The sequence below is a fragment of the Coturnix japonica genome, chromosome 7, assembly GCF_054131305.1.
Source record: "Coturnix japonica strain WE chromosome 7, WE-NBRP24, whole genome shotgun sequence".
NCBI lineage: Eukaryota > Metazoa > Chordata > Aves > Galliformes > Phasianidae > Coturnix > Coturnix japonica.
Genome location: NC_140669.1, coordinates 29,678,579 through 29,697,356, shown reverse-complemented (window position 1 = coordinate 29,697,356; position 18,778 = coordinate 29,678,579). Strand labels below are relative to the sequence as shown.

Here is an 18,778-nt window from a genome sequence, read left to right as displayed (position 1 = left end):
ACTTTGGTTCTATCACTATGTGCCTTGAGAGCGTGCTCTCCTCACAGATACATGGAAATCTCTTCCACAAAGACAAACCCACAACAGCTAAAAACAGTGGGGAACAAAGCATAAGGTCAGTGCACAGGGAGACTCCATCAATGGGCCTTCCATTCAGCTGCCACATGGGAGCTGGGCCGGAAACATTCCTTGGAGCTGGAAGGAGAAGGACGGACTGTCATAAAAAAGCCCAGGGACCCATGGAAGGTTGAAGAAGAAAAACCCAGCACATTGTGTCCAAAGAAAGTTCAACAATTTTCCCAGCTCGTTGAATTGTGGGAACTTTGCTTTTCCAGGGAATAACTATGCTATTTTTAGCTTTTTTTATTATACAATTTGTCACAGGCTGTCTCAGGAGGCTATCAACAATCGGTTTCAAACGGCATCTGACCACAAACACTTCTCCACATGTGATTTAGAACATCTGGACCAGCAGAGGCAGCTTTCAACACATGCCAGCAGCGTGTTTCTTCTTGCTTCCCTCTTCACATCCGTTTGTCCAAGTGCACGTAGGAAGCAGATTCAAAGACTCAAAAGCTACAACCGTACCTCCACGCTCTGTGCTTACTTGGAGGGGCTGGGAGAGGAGCTGCCGTGCTGCTGGAAGCGGAGAGCATTGCTGGTAATGCATTCCAGGCATTGCTGAGCTGCCGCGATTGATACGTCACATCCCTAAGGACAGGGGATGGGATCTGGGCCTGGAGGAATGCCAACAGCGTGCTCACATCAACATTGCATCTGTAGGTCAGGAAAGGAGGTGTGTGCTCCTCTGCTACATTCCAGCCCTGTGCACCAGCTCTATATTCAGTGCCACCACGGGAAACCTTGCCAGACAGCCTGGGTACATAGAGTGTAAATTCACTGAGCAGTTCTTCAATAAATCTGAGAAGGGGATGGGAAGATATGAAAAAGGAATCTGAGCAAATAGCAGAGGAAATGACATTATGATCCCAGCTGGAAGCACTGTCATGATCAGCTTGGTGTCTGCGTAGAAACCTGCATGAGAACGGAGAGATTCAGGCTCCCGTGGAGCCAATGAGGATTTAAAATCAGCGGGAGGGAGTGAAGGTTTTGCACAGTCATTAATTTTGTGTTCCTCTTTAATTTCTCTTCATAATCCTCACACAGGCAGTTCTATCACATGGCAGTCCACATTCCCACTGCCTCTGCCTTGTGAATCTGGGTTCCCTGCAGCCAGCCAAAGCTGTGATGGTTGGGACAGACACCGTGATGCTAAGTCCAAACCAACCCCCATGCAAATACCTCGATGTGATAGTTAAGCCAGCACAAGGGGCAGGAGGAAATCTCTGCCAATCACAGGCACAAGCTGCTGGGCATCACCTCTGTGGGCAGCAGCTCCTCCACCACTGAGGACAGCGCAGCCCACCCACTACAAAAACCAGAACTGCACTGGATACGTGGACTTCGGCCCAATGTTCAAGCAAGGCAGAGCACTTTAAGGTCCTGAATTTGAATCTGGTTTTGCTCCAATCCCTTTCCAAAACCTTTTTTTTTTTTTTTTTTTCCCCTTTTTATTCTTATTTACACACTACTTTAAAAGAAATTCCCTGCCCCCTCACAGAGGGATGGGTCTCACATGAAAGGGTCTATAGGACTCACTGGGCTATGTGGGAGAAAGGAACATCTGGCAACACAAAGCCAAACATGAGGAGAAAGCCACACCAAGGGAGACAGGCCTCCAGTACTGCCACAGGCCAGGATTAGCACTGTGCAAGTCTTCTGTAGCACAGAAGCAAAAAACAAAAAGCAAATCTACAAAGGGCTTTGCTCTTCCTGGAAGACACTACAGGTCCCCACCCACAGCATCCCAGGATCTGGCAGCTGAAGGAAATACGCTGTCATCTCTGGAAAGCGTTTCCTCACCCCATTTCTACAGAGAAGCCTGAAGATGCAGCTGAAGCTTAAAATGGCGATGAACGCTTCAGAGCAACTCTGGCTCATTGAGGATGGTTTGCTTTGTTACATGAGGCTGGGAAGTGGATCCCTCAGCCACGCATCCTGAGTAGGACACCCGTCCCCACAGGGCATCCCCAGCACAGTGTGCTGGCCTCATCCCACCTGGATGGATGTATGGATGTAGCCCTCTTCATTTACACACTGACATTTTCCTGGCTTACGATTCTCCTTCCTTTCCCCTGTTTCATTTTACTCTGAGAAATCCTACCTCCACTTCAACGGAGGAAGAAAACCACATGAGAAGGATGAAGAACCACATCCCAGAACAATAACACAGTGCCTGGGAGCCCAGCACACGACAAACACCGCATGATGTCAGCATAGCAGCACTTCCTAAACACTGCATTCAGACAGGAGAGAACACATCTGTGCCAATAAAGGGCTGGCTGTTAGCTGCAAACAATTACATAGTTATACTGCACTAAGTTTCTGCTGTTGGTTTCAAGACAGTTGTTTCTTCCTATACCAGAAACAGTTATTTCTGTTTTTTGTTGGTTTTTTTTTTCTTTGCATGACTACTATAAGGCTAAGGAAAACTCAGAATTGCCATCACAAGCCCTCATTCATATAAGACATCTCCATGAAGAAATACAGGATGCAGTCACTCACAAGGACCTTACACTGCAATTAAAAGCTCATCCACAACTTTTGGGCTCTGTTACTGACAATAAGATGCTAATCCACAGGTGATGGTGGTTTCCATCAGACAGCATCATGCCCAGAGCTTTCACAGTTAAACTTGCATCGAGGCCCCACTCCACACCTATGGCAGCATGCAGACAAGTAGCATCCAAGGTGAGAGTATCCACAGCTATCCTGAGCTTCCTTGTATCTCTGTATTAATGAGTTCCCTCCCTTTGGCACTAGGGTTTAAAACCACATGGTTTGTGCTGCAATGTATTCCTTTCTTTCAGGCTACAAGAAATTCAGGCAGACAGCAGCTTGAGAGCCACACAGTGCATCAGGCCAGCAGGGCCCTCATCACAGCAGCGCTTCAAGTGCTTTTCTAACAGAAAGAGACAGAACAGGGAGATATACACAGCAACAGAAGCTTTTCATGTTTCAAGCTTCGCTTTGTGTCAGAGTTTTGGGAAACACTGACAATAGTGACAGGGCCAGCAAAGCAGCTTGAAAGGGAACAAGGCACCTTTCATTAGAAAAAGCTCATCGTTTGAAGGGAAATAGAACATTTGCTGTATGTTCAGCTGAAACCAATGTGCCAGCATGCAGAGGTAGGTGATGGAAGAAAATAACCCAAAGAAAATAAATTGGTGATTTATGCATAAGACATACACCTCTCTCCATTACCATAGAAAAACAAAACAGGGGCTCATCCCTGTGCTCCCTGTACTAGTAAGCCAGTAAGGAAGATACAGAGCAAGCGCAGGCTTTTTACAGTTTGGTTTGATAGGTGATAAAACAATACAGAGGAAAAGAAAGAAAAGCTGACCTTGCATTTCAGTCTTCACCATCTGAGATACTTAAATCTAATAACATCAAAGCGCCATGGCTCAACTGGCATAGCCAAATCATTCAGCACCACTCGGCCTGTACAGCATGAGACATTCCAGTGACAAACAGCAGCTATCACAAAATACAGACTAATAGGCAAGGGCAAAACGTTAAAGCCCTGGAGAAAGAGAAATGAAACAACAGAAAACAAAGCAAGGACACTAGTATAGCTGTCACGACCTGCTGCAGAGAATAAAAGTGATGTGTGTGCATCTGGCTGGGATGGGGTTCATTTTGTGGGTCAAATACCCTAATACTACCCTACAATTACCCTCATTTCATGGGATAAACATCCAAATGCACACAATCTAAACTCTCTCATTTCCAATCTGCAGACAACTACAGGAGCCCAATAGGCTTTGACTGATTGTTTTCCTCTATTTGTACCCAATTTAAAATTCGTGGTTCTTACTGGAACGTCATCAAAGAGGTTCATACAAGACCTCAGCCCTTAGCAGGCAGGAATCTTAACACGGGATTTAGGGGATTGAAATCTCAGTTACGTGCCGTCTTCTTAAGGCAGTGGAATAATTACTTTGAGTTACCCTCATTTTGCTTTGCAACTTGATGCTAAGACTTCCTTTGTAAGCATCTTTAATTGTAAAACATCTGGAATGCTTTAAACTTTACTACACGATTTATCAAACTCAGCCACTCTAAGTTACTATATAAGGGTTCAAATTTAGATCACAGTGAAGAATTGGATGCCCCATCCCTGGAGACACTCTAAGTCAGGCTGGAGGGGCTCTGAGCACCTGAGGGAGCTGTGGGTGTCCCTGTTCATTGCAGGGCAGTGGGACCAGATGGATTTTCAGCGTCCCTTCCAACCCAAACAATTCTGTGCTTCTATGATATTGTCATAGTTTAGAAAATGCTTCTGTTGATTACTCCCACCTTTCCACAGCCTGTGTATGGATTCCTAACAGCAACACGAAGTAACCAGCTATAACAACAGCTTTGTATTGAAATTATGTGCACGATTTGAACATTGAGCACCAAGAGCCCTCACAGCCAGTAGTGCTACGTAACTCCACCACCAGGAGAGAAATGAGACGCTGAACTTATCTTTTTCTTTCCTTTATTTATGCTTGGACTTCCAGCACTGCACATCAGGTACCCAGGGTCTTCATCTGTCCTATTTCAGACTGCAAAAATACAATGGTTTCTCCACTGTCCTCACGTCAACAAAGCAAACAGTCACATTCAACAAACCCTTCACGTAAGTAGTTACTTCTATCTTAAAAAACACAGCTCCTCTTAAGCATTTCAGCTAATGCTTCTGGCTTATGAAGATTAAGTGCAATTAGTTACACTGAAAGTTTATAACGTAGCTCCTGGATTGTATTTCTGTGCACACATTTACATCAGGCACACAAGTTATATAAAATAGCTCGGAGTACAAAAATACGGCTACAACGTAGGAATACCAAACAGCACAGAATTAAAACAGTTTTATTACTGTAATACCAATTTATATACAAACCCTTGGATTCGGGAACTTGTAATTCTAAGTATTCTTCCCAAATTGTAGTGTACACTCTAAAAAACTGCAAATTAACAACACAACTCTACACTTGAGCCCCTATACTGTCTATGCAGGCTGCACCAACCCTCTCTTGCACACAAAAATGCATCATAAATAATTTTCTCACAAAATGTCATGTGTGTTTTATTGCACATTGTACATGCCAATGTCTAAAGGAAAGGCCCAAAGCCTTCGCTTGGTAATGAGCAGTAGAAATACCCAGTAGTACTGTGTGATGGATACTAAGGCGTTTATCAGGCTCTAATCTTAGCTAATAATTTAAAGAAAAAAGCAGAACAGAAAATGTTTCAAACTGAGTGTCTTCTGCGAGTGAAATAAGCTTCTTCAATTTTCTTCTTATTTTTTTTTTGCTGTATTAAAGGCATTACAAATATCTGACCCAATTAAAAATCCCGCTTGAAAATGTCTGCTTTTCTAATTTTTATCTTTTTTTTTTTTTTTTTAATTATTTTTATTAAAAAAAAATTATACATGTAGCTGCTCGGGTAACTACGTGTTCCTTTGGTCTTGTAGACTTAGATGTTCCCAAGCTGTATATATTAAAGGATTGAGCTACATAGGTCCTAGTGTTAGCTACAAGGGTCGGTGCCTGTTCTCCGCTCCCCCCATCTCTCTAGTGGTGGTGGCAAAGGAGGAGCCCATCAGAACACCACGATGGGTTGGTATAAAAGACACTGGGCACAAGTTGCCACCAAGCCTCAAGGTCATGTATGGCTTCTGTTAAGTGGATCTCTAGACTAAGAAGTATGAGTAATTTACCATTAATATGTGGGTTTACGGTATGCTGCGTTAAAATATGGCCACTAAACAAAGAGAATGATTCGGGTATGACAGGTAACTTGCCAGCTGGTAAAAATGCCCTGCTGGTTAAAGATCTGCATGTTGAGGGTTAAAACTATGGCACGATGGATAAGATTAAAAAGTCAACCGATCCAATGTTTTGCCAAGGGCTTCTAAAGCTATTAGCCATCAACAGCTCCAGAAAAGGATAAAACCAGCAAAACCAAACGACTTAAATTGCACTATTACAAAGAAACAAGTCCATGGAAGGGAGTCACCAGCTGCAGTTAAGGGACAGCCACTTCAAGAAGCCGATTGTTTTTCCGTTTGCAAGTTGGGATGTTGCCATTTTTCTGGCTGCCTTGAATGAACTTCACACACACTTTGTCTTGTCTGAACTGGACCAGAAACCTAGGAGAGAGAATAAAACACTCATTAGCAAAAGGTGGATGGAACATACGGGAAGTCTTTGTGAAGGCTGTTCTTTCATTCGCTGCTCTAACTACAAAAAGACACCAGAGAAGAGAAGGCTGAAAGGTGACCTCATTTCAGCCTTCCAGTATTTAAAAGGGGATTACAAAAATGAAGGGAATCAACTTGTTACTCAGGTAGACAGCGATAAGACAAGGGGGAATGGTTTTAAACACCAGGAGGGAAGGTTTAGATTGGACGTCAGGGGAATGTTCTTCACAGAGAAGGTGGTGAGGTGCTGACACAGGCTGCCCTGAGAGGCTGTGGATGCTCCATCCCTGTAGGTGGCCCAAGACCAGGTTGGATGGGGCCCTGGGCAGCCAGGTCTGGTACCAGATCTGGAGCCTGTGGCAGGGGGTTGGAACTTGATGATCCTTGGGGTCTCTTTCAACCCAAGCCACTCTACGATTCAACGACACAGGGTATCACATCTCAGAAATTATTAAACAACCAAGGTAACATACTTAGAAAGGAACTTGAAAGCATAATCAACAGTATTTTACCATTTTTGATCCATTATTTATACCTTATTTTCATTTATCTACAATATGTCAGTGTATTAGGTACCACTGAAAACTAGATCCTGCAGTCCAGTAGTCAGAGAAAAAAAAATTACATGTGTGGTTTTAGGGTTTTTTTCTTTTTTTTGCTAAAGCAAAACATATAAAACCAGAAAGCAACAAATACAGATGTAATTTCTTGTTACTTTCTTGCCTTACGATAAGGAAATCAGTCATAGCTACACATTCTTTGTATGAAAAATAAACATTTCTCCCACTTAAAGGTCGAGTAACTGAATACATATACATATAAAACCAGATTAAGTGCCAGACATGTTAATTCCGTCAAAGACCAACACTCCTGTGACTTCGAAGCTCAGCAAAGCACAGCAGGAGCCACATCCCACCAAGAGATGGCTTGGTTCACACAAGAAGCCACAAACACTCAGCTGAGGATGACTGCTTTAGCCAAGAAGCAAAAGCTCAGCAGAAACTGGGGTCAATACTGAATCCTTAAGCCAGGATGTCTCTGAATATCTCCATAAACAGGGAAAATGCTGTTAAATCAGTTTCATAGCTGAGACTCCCAGGCCCACAAAATGCCTCCCTGCTGGCATGTCGGAAATGTCCAACAAAACAAACCAGCGTTTCAGCAGCCCTCTTATTTCTTATACCTACTTTGCCCTCAAAGCCTCAGCAATTTGGAAAACTCATTTCCTCTTGAGCAATATCCAGGTTTAGATACTTCCCTAAGGTCCAGGGAAAAATAATCTGGATTTGACACTTCTTGTGATACGGGATGAGAAGTTTCAGTGCATTTGAAGAACTGCTATAAAAGAAAAACAAAACAACACACACGGAGCCTCATGCTTTTCACTGATCGGGATAGCAAGATTAAAAGCAATAAACAGGGCAGCGCTGCTTTCTGGCTCACGTGCAGCAGTCACTGACCTAAAATGTCCTTTGTAACAGCAGATTTCCCCTTTAGCATCCTTAAAATGTCCTCCAGCAGAGGCCAAAGACTTCAAAGAATTCGTCCTCCATCCGGAAGCCACAAATCAAGCTGACAGCGTGGCCCAGGGGAGGAAGCGGCCGTGCTGTGTTGCCCCACAGCCCTGCTTTCCTGCCCAGCAGCTCACAGGCTCCAATATTAACTTGTTCAGTGCTCCCTGCCATGCAGGCAGCCACAAAATAGGAGACAGTCTCAGAGCCACCACCCTCTTGTCACCAACACTGTGTTTTCCTCTGACTTTCCTAAAGTCTTCCAGCCTTGCCAACAAATGTGCCGGTAGCGCTGGCAAGCAAAATGCATCTTCTGATACAGCTGGCTCTGCTCCTGAGTTACTGCTCCAATAACATGTGTCAACACTGTCTCAGCACACTCCTGGATCAACAGCACTTCTAGTTTAACAACTTCTCTCCCAAAAAGCAGTGCACAGTACTCAAAGCGTGGCCACATCTCCTGAATTCCTAGTTGGGCCTGTAACTCAGCTCTGGCATACAACAAGAATAATGCATTGCTGTCAACAGAGAGGACTGCTCAAAGAGAACAAACAAAACTGAAAACTATTTAATCTGGATAAACTCGAGAGCAATACACATTTGATTGGTTTTAGTCGCCAAAGCAAGTAACCAAACCACATCCCAAAACACAAGACTTCCAGAAAGCAAACTGGTTTCCAGATTAGAGCTGGCATGCCAGACTAGTGCACTGCACACTTAGATTTCACTCCAGTAGTTTATTCCTCTGTAGCAACCACTGAACTAGTAACTTCACAGGGTCAGTCACAACCCTTTCATAGGCCAAAAAAATCACACACTTCAAAAATGAAATAAATGAAATGAAATAAATCACATCTGGCAGCAGAAACTGGCAGATGTCATTTACAAGGAAACAGCAATATCAGTCTTTATCTAAACCCTCAAAGCTGATCAGATACAAATGGTTATCGTCGCCTAAGCTCTAGCATACTATCAGTGTTGTACTATCAGATAAAAGATTACATTATCACCTGCAAAAAAAAACTGTTGTGCTAATGTTAAAGGTTTCCAAATGTTCTTCCTTATTACAAATGATTAAATCCACTAAACCAACACCACTGAAATCAGGAAGTGCTTCACACCACAGACTATACGCATAACAATGGTGGGCTAAGTGATGGACTCCTATGGAACAGAATTTGAGTCCACACAGGAAGAAATACCTTTAGTCCATGATTATAAACACAGCAAATTCAGACCTCGTTTAAGGTCAAAATATGAAATCTTATCAAATAAAAAGAAATTCTAATCTATAAAACAGAACAAAATAAATCTACCAAGAAACAAAATGAAACAACTAAGCAAAAAAAAAAAACCAAAACCAAACCCAACCAACCACCACACCCAAAGACCAACAACTGATGAGCAAAACTCCATAAGAAGGAATTTTAAGAATTTATCTTTCACCATCGGAATAAAAAGGTTGAACTTAACGGGCCTACACTGCTGGCACTGCTGCTATGTGTGCTTTTGTTGTTTTCACAGGAACCTGGCACATGATGTCCACTCTAGTTAATTGATAAACATCTCATAGGAGCAGGTGAAGCTCTCATTTCACACGTGAAAGAGTCTCCTCCAAAGTAGTATCTCTTCATTGTCTCTCAAGAAGCATTTCTTCTTCACAGCTCAACTTGAAACCATGTTACGGACATTTTCTCTATTGATTTTCAAGAAAATAAGAGCCCTAGGAATACTAAAGATGAGTATCTATAGAAAATTGGATCCTATTTATACGCACTCAGTCAAGAGAAAAGTAGTAATTGCAAAGTAGTGTTCTGTTTCTCTAATACTAGATTCTTGACTTAGCACATTGCAATGAAAGAACTGCAAACAAGAAACATACTCATCAGAAATCTCGATGTTGAGCTTCTGCTTGGTTTGGCTGAGAGTGGTGCGGTAAAGCTTAGTGGCCATTTCAATAAGGTGATCGCTGCTCAACAGGAAATCCCCTTTGCTAGCTGCCCCTGAGCCCTGGAACAGAAAGAAAAGTGATTAGGACGACCAAAATCTTAAGCAAAGTATTAAATGCCAACAGAGCAGGATGCTTTACCAAGGAGCCCTCCCTTGGCAGTCAAGTAAGTCTTGTAAATTGAAGAGACACTGCACAGTGCTGAGCCTCCAAATACAATTCAATCTCAAATAAACTGTACATTTGTTGATAATAATAACATTTCTTCTTCAGCCTAAAGGAAAGGGACCATCCCTTCTCCAACAACAGTGTAGTGTTTCTGTCTCCCTCTTCTGGCCATGCCACAACAAGTTCACATTTCTTTTCCAGGAAAGAACAGGAGCCAATGAACACCAAGACATTTGGAAGAAGGTGATCAGTATGGAAAGGGACTATAAATAGGATTCCTCAAACCCATTTAAGCTAGAACGCAAACGCCAGCTTAATGATTTTAACAGAGCAATGCTGACGGCGCAGAGCAGCAAATATAGCACTGAACTAAGTTCTTTGGAACTAAGTAACCGAGTGAGCTTTGCCATAACATGGATTTCTTGGAATCACAAAAAGAAGAGAGAGACATTCTGCTGGCATGTCAGGAAGCATACGAGCTTCATACAAGCAGCTAGAATGGAAAACATTGTCACTAGGTATAAGAAACAGATTAAAGGTTCATTATACTAATGGAAAACACTAAACCAAAAGAGGCAACAGTGAAAAATGTTCACAATTAAATTATCATTCAGAATGTAATAACTTTTCCTATTTGGAACCAGGAGTTTTAAATCAACATTTTTGCAGATGGAGCAAAGTGCAAAAATAGCAATCTCAACCTTCAGGCTAACCAATATGACCAGATGCTACAGGACAACCCGTAAGCCAACTATATTGCTCTACGTCAAACAACCATATTACTGTGTGTTTAAGTCGCAACCAACCTCCTTGAGGTGCACTGCAAAGAAGCCATCATTTTGGGAACTCATGGACACTTTGGTAACGTCTCCCAGTGGAACCTCCGACTTGATATTCCCCGACTTTTGATCCGCAAGGAGAACGTTGTTTTTGGTTAATAAGAAAATTCTGGACGTAGCCTGTGAAAACACAAAATGGCCAACCACTGTCTACACAAAGATGGAATCAGGCTTTACTGAGCATCCACTTAGCCTACAAATCATTCACTGAGTGAAAATGTTTGGCCCACGTAAGTAAACACCATATTAGATGTTCAGCAAAAAAACGGCAGATGAGTTAAAATTAGGTCAAATTTACTTGTGTGTCTAATTATAGATTGAGAAGCTCAGCTCATTTTGGCACATATGCTTAGATATAAACAGTTTCTTTAATTACCAGCTTACAGTTATAACATCCAGGAAATAAAGTCAGTAACCACAAATCAGAATAACCTCATTTCTCATGCAGACAACTGTCGAATACTTAAGAAATAAACCCTTAAAAAATAATAGATAAAAAAATAGACATTTTAAGAACGTATTTAAAAATCAAAGCTTCAACTAGGACAGCTTATGTTTGGTGTAAAACTGTTCTAAAATAACATGTTAATTCACTTCATGTGGTTTCTTCTCCTGGAAAACTTTATGAAGAAAAAAAATCTTAGCTATTAAGACATGCCTGTCTAAAACACATAGTCCCATAGCTCATTATTATTATTATTATTATTATTATTATTTTAACTTTAAGTACCATCTCCTGTGCCAGTTCAGGAAAGATATTGTCTCCATTTAATTACTCCCCTCCAAACCGAAAAATCGATTTGGAATCAACAGCAGTCAACCTAATTTCACTCCTACAAATGCATAAATGACACTTACAGTGTAGAAGCTGAAATCTACTAGGTGAAATATTTAGACAGATAAGGTTACAACAATTATATCTACTAAGGGAGAACAAGGCCTCCTGTTTTAATAAGTATAATTTAAATGCAAAGTAAGTTCTGTCTTGGCAGAAATTATTACCCTGAATATTTAACAGCTTTATTTCAATGATATTATCTACTCGCCTCTTGATTCCGTGTGGTTTTAAAGCATATTAAAACGTGATCATCATGAACTTGGAAAATGCAAGTTATCCAAATATTTCAACGAGAACAGTGTTCTGTAAATGCTTATTTTCTTCAACTGTCAAACATTAAAGACGATCACAAAGGCTACATTTTGTTGTGAATCAATACAGCCTGTTGCCAGTTGATGAGCTGCCATTTTTGCATGGGAAAGGCACTAAAAACTGGACGCCCAAGCAAGGTTTTAGCAATCTTGAAGTAAATTTACAGTGGGTGTTCAGAAACACAAATTTACATAAATCCAGCATTTCAGGTGTTGCCCTTTAAGAAGCTGTGAGTTTTTAAAAATCTATCTACCCTTCTGGATAAAGCAACATCATTTTATTACCTTCCCATTAGCTCTATTGATCTTATTCACAACTTCAGCAATAATGATCTTCTCATCCACAGCATCCTTCAGTTTTTTGTACTTGGGGTTCTTGCTGATCTCCAGGTAAGCCCCTTGGAATGGCTGCCCAACACTGCAAAACCAAGAGAAACAGAGTTCAATATGAATCTGACACGATAAAGGCATTGCTCCAGGCTCCACAGAGCCAGGAGGTGCTTCAAATGGAAGCTTCCCACATCTTGGATATGTCATCTTCCAGAGAAAGTAATCTCTGCCATCTTGTTATGAGCAAAAGACCAGAGCCAAGTAACCCAGAAACCTTTGCTTTCAATTTCTTCCTCTGAAACAATGGCAAGGCAGACTGCTATATTATTGTGTAGCAGAATAATTAGAGCAATACACTGATGAAAGCAAATGTGTCTATATTCAAGTATTTGTTTATGGAAGTGCAAAGGTCCTCACTGCTGTTAAAGAGCTGGGAGCTGCAGCTCTTCCCCAAGACACCAGGGGTGGCACCAACATTAATGCAGCACAAAGGTGTTAGCATTGAATCTATGCCACGATGGCATACCACATCCATCAGAAAAATTTGTGAAGTGTGGCTACATCACAACACAGTATCCCCAGAAAAGCAGAGAGGGGTGCTAAATGGTCGGCATTTTAAACATGCTCTCTTCACAGCAAAGCATTAGTGAAGAATGAGAAATTCATCCCTGAAGACAGTAACAGGATATTCCTTTTCCTGCTCTTGAAGCAATTCCAATTAAATAGGCCAAATGGTTACCAGAACTGGCCACATGCACATCCTTGCACACGCAGTCAGTTTTGATGGGAAATGTCCCAGTAACAGCCTGTTTGCGAAAACAGAGGAAAATCAACTTGCAAAAGAACAGCAGCTCTGTTTCTTCACAGCATTTCAGAGGGACACTAATTCCTCTTGAGGATTTACTTGTTAGATGCACAGCAGCTCTTCGTCAATACTTGCTGTCCCTGCAGCTCACCCCATCGTTACCTTCGGGTCATGTAACTACAACTCCCCTATCAGTCAGTGCTCGTTTTGTTTGGAAGACACTTAAACTAATCACTTTGATTAAATTACAGTCTAAGTACTAAATACTAAGCTTTGCCAAGACCAGAGCCCAATAGGAACTGCTACATTATATGGCAAAGCACTGACCTTTCTAATCACATCTCCAGCACACAGGGAGAGAAAAGGAAGGGTGCTGACTTCTAGTAATCACCAGAGACCCTCTCTGCTTTTAAGTAATTGTACTGCATGCAGAAAATTAGCCACATCCTTCAAATCATTATCATCCCAACTAACCAGAAACTTTATACAATAATCTCCTCCACCCTTAGGCCAATAAAAAATTCAACAGGAGTTAATCAGCTCTGAACACAGTTCACAAGGGAAAAAAAAGAGATGGAAATGTTTATAAATCAGAGAGGGGTGGGAAGTGGGGAACGCATTCTAACTTTCCAATGAGCCTGTGCTTTCTGTTTTGGTTTCTTTTTAATTAGCACTATGAAACCTTAGTCACCAAAACCAAAGGTTCCCTGTAGATTCTGTCCCCAGTCAAGTGATAAATTATTTTATATCACATTTACCACTTGGATAGAGATCACTCAGCTATGTATTGCAGGAAAATACTGCACTGTTCAGCCTTCATCTCTTCTGTGTCCAAGTACCAAACTGGGATGCAAAATTCCTTCCTTCCCACACTGATCAGACAATAAGTCCAGAGGCAGCATCTTTTTCTTTTCCCAACAGCATAAGAAGGGATCACAAAGCAAATAAATGAGCAAACCACAAGCTGACATACGCAGCCTTTAAATAAGTGATCTGCTGAAGGCAAGAAACCGAGCCCATTACAGGAAATAAAGGAAATGCCTCGGCAAGAAATGAAGAAAACAAACCAATAAAATGCACAGACATGGAAGCAGAGCCTCTCCATGCGTGGAATTGGCCCCATCAACTGTTGCTAGATCCTGGCCCTGCCTCATTTAACAGCGCTTTGCTCCTCTCTCTTCAAAGTGTGGCATACAAAAGAAATGGCTTTCAAGATGGACGATGCCTTTGTTTTCAATGCAAACATTATTTCTCAGCTCACATTGACTTAAAAAGAGCAATTCAACTTCTTTCAAAGACATCCAACCTCTGTGTTTTTATTTGGTTGTATACACAAAACACACACACTGCTGAAGGAAAATCAGACACTGCTCCATAATTGCTCAGCAGCCCCTACAGTCTAACAGTATTGTGATATTAGGAAAAGCTCTTCCTTGCTTAAGATAAAAAAGCAAAACCGTGCACAGCTTCCTAAATGTACGTAAGGATACTGAATTCATCATACGGGAAAACCTGTGGAGTAGGTAATTACCTGGCTGGATACAAAGCCTTCTTGTCCTTGAAGAGTTCGCTTGCTTCCAGTTTTTCTTCATATATAAGCTTCTGCTGATCTGTGAACTGGTCTCTGTACTTTTTACACTGCAAAACACGATATGCCAGACAAACCAAAAATTAGCCTTCCAGTTCTGATCTGAAGCAGCAGCAGCACCACAGACCAATGTTTGCTTATTGCTCAAGATGTACATTCTTCGTATGCTTTTGAGATGATTCAGCTCCTTTCTACACAGCACTACCACAGTAACAAACTGCAGAGGTGTTTTCCTCCTCGCCCATTCCACATTCTTCTCAGTTACACCAGAAAGAATCTCTACAACATCTCATTTAAGCACAACATGACTGGAATGCCACGCTGAAAGGGTTTACAGAACATGTAGTTCGCAACTGGGAATGCTTACGTAAGCAGACAGAAAGAACAAAACACAGCTGAGAGGACGACTTTTGCAGGCTCACAAGTGAAAATGATTCCTCTTGCATGATTCTATAATGCACAGAAAACACTGCCTATGAGCTCAGAACAACGTCTCATCAGCGTTAATATAGATTCTCACCATTCTCTCCCTTCAAAGATCCAAACCAAACTTCAGCTAACCTCAGCTCATAAGTAAAAAATTCCACCGAGTACTTCCAACATTGGGCTGAGAGCTAGTCCCAGCCCTGGCCACAGACACGACGACTATAAGGTACCAATTAACAGGCAACAGCATGTGGCTTTAATATCTAGTTAAAAGCCAATGGCAGGAAGCAATCCTCTTTCCCTATCCCCAGGAAGAAATAGGCAGGATAGTTATACCCCTTGAAGGCCAAAGACAATGATCTTCCAAAGAAAGAAAACCATCCTGGCTGGAATGGGAAGAAATTCTTCCTAAAAATAGGCTCTTCAGGAAGGAAACAAATCTACTGACAACCATATGCTGAATTTCTGTACAGACTGGACCAGAACGTGCCCTACCCTCCACAAATGGAAAATCCTCTTTAGTTCCTTGTGAGTTGAATCCAAGAAAAGGTAAGGTCTCGCTGGCCAGTTTTTATCTATTGGTGATAAAGAAGGCATCTTATTCTTCATTTCCAAGAAGTATTTCTGCATCTGCGATTAAATTGAAGCAAGATGTTTTAATAATTTTCAAATACCAAAGTTACTGAAATAAGCACAGCAAAGCAGATACTGGGTGATTAAAAGCACCATTAGCCAACTGCAACTCTCAGCTTTAACAAACATTAACACAGATTCCATATGAAAAAGCAGATTTAGATGTCACAAGTGTGACAAACACTCAGTTAATGCCACCCTCACACCTTCAAAACACTATCACTGGTGTTCTTCTTTTACAACATCAATTTTCTGTTTGCTTAGCTTGGACATCTGCTTCCAAAGGCCATCAAAGCCACAAAACAGCTGATATTTTTAGAAGAAAGTAGACAAAAATCAACAGATAACGCACATATGCTTTGTATGGATATATACGTACAAGTCTCTGAAGGGTAAACTCATAAATTTTTCTTCCAGCATTGGCTCTGAAGAATTTCCTGTACTCTCTACGGACCTGAAAAGTTAAACAAACCACCCAAAGTGAGTACGAAGAACAAATTAGTTTTCACAGGTACTCTTATAAATCTTTATGGCAGAAAATAATCAGAAAGCAGACAAACATGCAAAGTGTTCCCTGAAATGCAAACACTAAGAGAATACACTTAAAATATATGAACCAGACTACGCACTAAGAGGTCAGAAAGTTACCTCAGATGACCTCAGCACAGTCATGTGCAAGTGTGACAGAGAATCTTAACTATCTTCCTTTGAAAACATGACACTTAATGCTATAGGATTCATAGAATTCTGTCTATTTTCATGGGCTTTTTCATTAAGTGAGACAGAGCACCAAGTGTGAGACTGGAGATGAATGGGAAGCCAACGCTCACGCCAAAGCTGAAGAGGAAGGTTGGCCTTCCTCCAACTTTGGAACAGCCTGGAACACACCTGTTAAGAGTCTGGACCAAAAACCAGAGAAAACATCGTGGCTTTGCATAATTTACCCCAGAGCAAATTTAGTGGTTTCAGCAAACCTGCCACGTGTTGCTGAATTCACTGCAACCGAAAAATAAAGTGAGATCGAAAAGAGAAGGCTGTGGGGAGACCCCGTTGTGGCCTTCAAATATTTGAAGGGACTTAATAAACACAAGAGAAACCCACATTTCACACAGGTAGACAGTGACAGGAGAAGGGGCGATGGTTTTAAACTAAAGGATGGAAGTTTGAGATTAGATATCAGGGGGAAGTTGTCTACTGAGTGAGTGATGAGGTGCTGGAACAGGCTGCTAAGAGAGGCTGGGAGACTCCCTTCATAAGAAAAATTATTAGATTCATTACTGAATGGTTTTCTGTCAAGTTTAGTGCAGTCAAATGGGTGTACACTCCCTGCTGTATACAAGGAGTGCGTACATGTGACACTAAGGGATGCGGTTCAGTTGGGAAATACTGGTGGCGGGTGAATGGTTGGACTGGATGACCTTAGAGGTCTTTTCCAACCTTGGTGATTCTATGATCCTAATTATTACTCAGTGTAACTGGCACACTTGAAACTACTCCAGCCATAATCACCTCAAATCTCACTCTTCTCAGAGACTCTCTTCAATAATGGTGCTTTACACACTCCTTTGTGAGCTGCAAGGTGTGTAAATTAATTTGGTACACGGGGACTTGATATGCATCCACAGAGCCGATTGGAACTGCAGGAAGGCTGCAAAGCAAGCGCTGACCAAGTGTTCCAGCAAAGCCTACCATCAGAAAGTTGGAAAGCACCACAGATGGTATTAAAATCTACTTAATTTACAACCAAAAAAAGAAAAAAAACCTCAGGAATTACTGGTTTCATCTTGATCTCTTAAATTAATTCTTCACTTATGTATATTTCGGGTGAAACTTCTGTAACATAAGAGAACTGCCTCTGGTAAGTGTGGTGAACTGGAACTACAAAGTGGGTTCTTGTTCAGAAAACCCTGCATGTTTCAGATGAGGCAAACGTGCCACTTACACCATTTAAAAATATGCTGGAAAACCACACGACAGACAGGCAGAAAAACATTCTGGCTGCAATGTGCCTTTAAAATTTTGGATTCATCAGTTTTCCTTCAAATGCTGCTGTTTGATACGCAACATCCCCTGAGTTCTCAGGACAGACAATCTCATTTTAAAAGGACAAAAACAGACCCACTTTGGCAGTAGTACTTCATGTGCGATTCTGATCTGTAGAGTGACTTCTTAAAATGGCTCCATTGTATTTCTAGCTCTGCTTTCCATGTATATACTGAACTGTAGTTTTCATATGCACAGCATGCTCGTATTATACGTGATTTTAAAAGTTTTCTAAGTATTTACCCCCTTTCATCATTTATAAAGTCAACTAGAGAACACGGGAGCTGGACTTTTCCTTATCAGGTTGTAGCTGTTTCCTTTCAGCCTTCTGTAGCCCACAAGGCATTAGCCAAGGTGGCACCCAAGCCAAATGACAATTTAGATATCTGCAGTTCCTCAGGACTGAATCTGTAAAAGTACATTTGAAAATCTACAACGAGCAGAACTACGTCATGCCTTTTGGGCACAGACCTGAAATATCCTAAGTTGCCATTTTCATAGTCTACTTACAGAGCAGAACTACATTTTTCCAGATTACAAATGTGTTTTCTTTTGCCAACCAGGTCTTGAAAGCGAGGGACAGACAACCAAAGTCTACTGCACAGCATAGCTCTGCTGGGAGGTCACAGCCACCACCAGCCATAGGTGACCACATGCAGTACCGTGCCCCACAGAAGCTCAGTGATATCAGCTGTGGGCTCAGCAGTCTGACGTGAGCAGCAGTTAGAGTCTGCAGTTCCTCTCTGCCTCCATTCAAACAAGCAGAGGTCACAAGAAGAAAATACATGCTTGTAATCTGTTCAGACAGGACCTCTGCCAACACAGGTCATGTTTATGAGTCTACAGCCATACTGAAGTTCCTTTAGTTTGAATGAGACACATCCAACTTAAGAATTTTACTGTTAAATTGGTGAGAAAGTTAAGCAACATCATTTGTGTGAAAGAATATCCTTACTAGAAATCCCCCACACCTGCTGGTTTAAGTGTTAGTAAGGTGCCACGCTGTAAAGAATTCATGTAGG

General features: G+C 41.6%; 1 protein-coding gene across 7 annotated transcripts in view; it reads right to left on the bottom strand.

Annotated features, from left to right (window-relative positions):
• Window positions 1–4,589: 4,589 nt before the first annotated feature.
• The window catches only part of MYO1B (myosin IB), a 92,696-nt gene continuing 78,507 nt past the window's right edge, over window positions 4,590–18,778 (bottom strand). For all 7 annotated transcript variants that reach the window (XM_085553617.1, XM_085553622.1, XM_085553616.1 and 4 more), the window contains 7 exons: window positions 16,093–16,167; window positions 15,576–15,710; window positions 14,598–14,704; window positions 12,217–12,349; window positions 10,750–10,902; window positions 9,710–9,837; window positions 4,590–6,265 (listed from right to left, as the gene is read on the bottom strand). In XM_085553617.1, coding sequence (XP_085409743.1) covers window positions 6,142–6,265; window positions 9,710–9,837; window positions 10,750–10,902; window positions 12,217–12,349; window positions 14,598–14,704; window positions 15,576–15,710; window positions 16,093–16,167 — 855 coding nt within the window. In that variant the 3' untranslated portion in view covers window positions 4,590–6,141. The remainder of the gene's footprint in view (window positions 6,266–9,709; window positions 9,838–10,749; window positions 10,903–12,216; window positions 12,350–14,597; window positions 14,705–15,575; window positions 15,711–16,092; window positions 16,168–18,778) is intronic.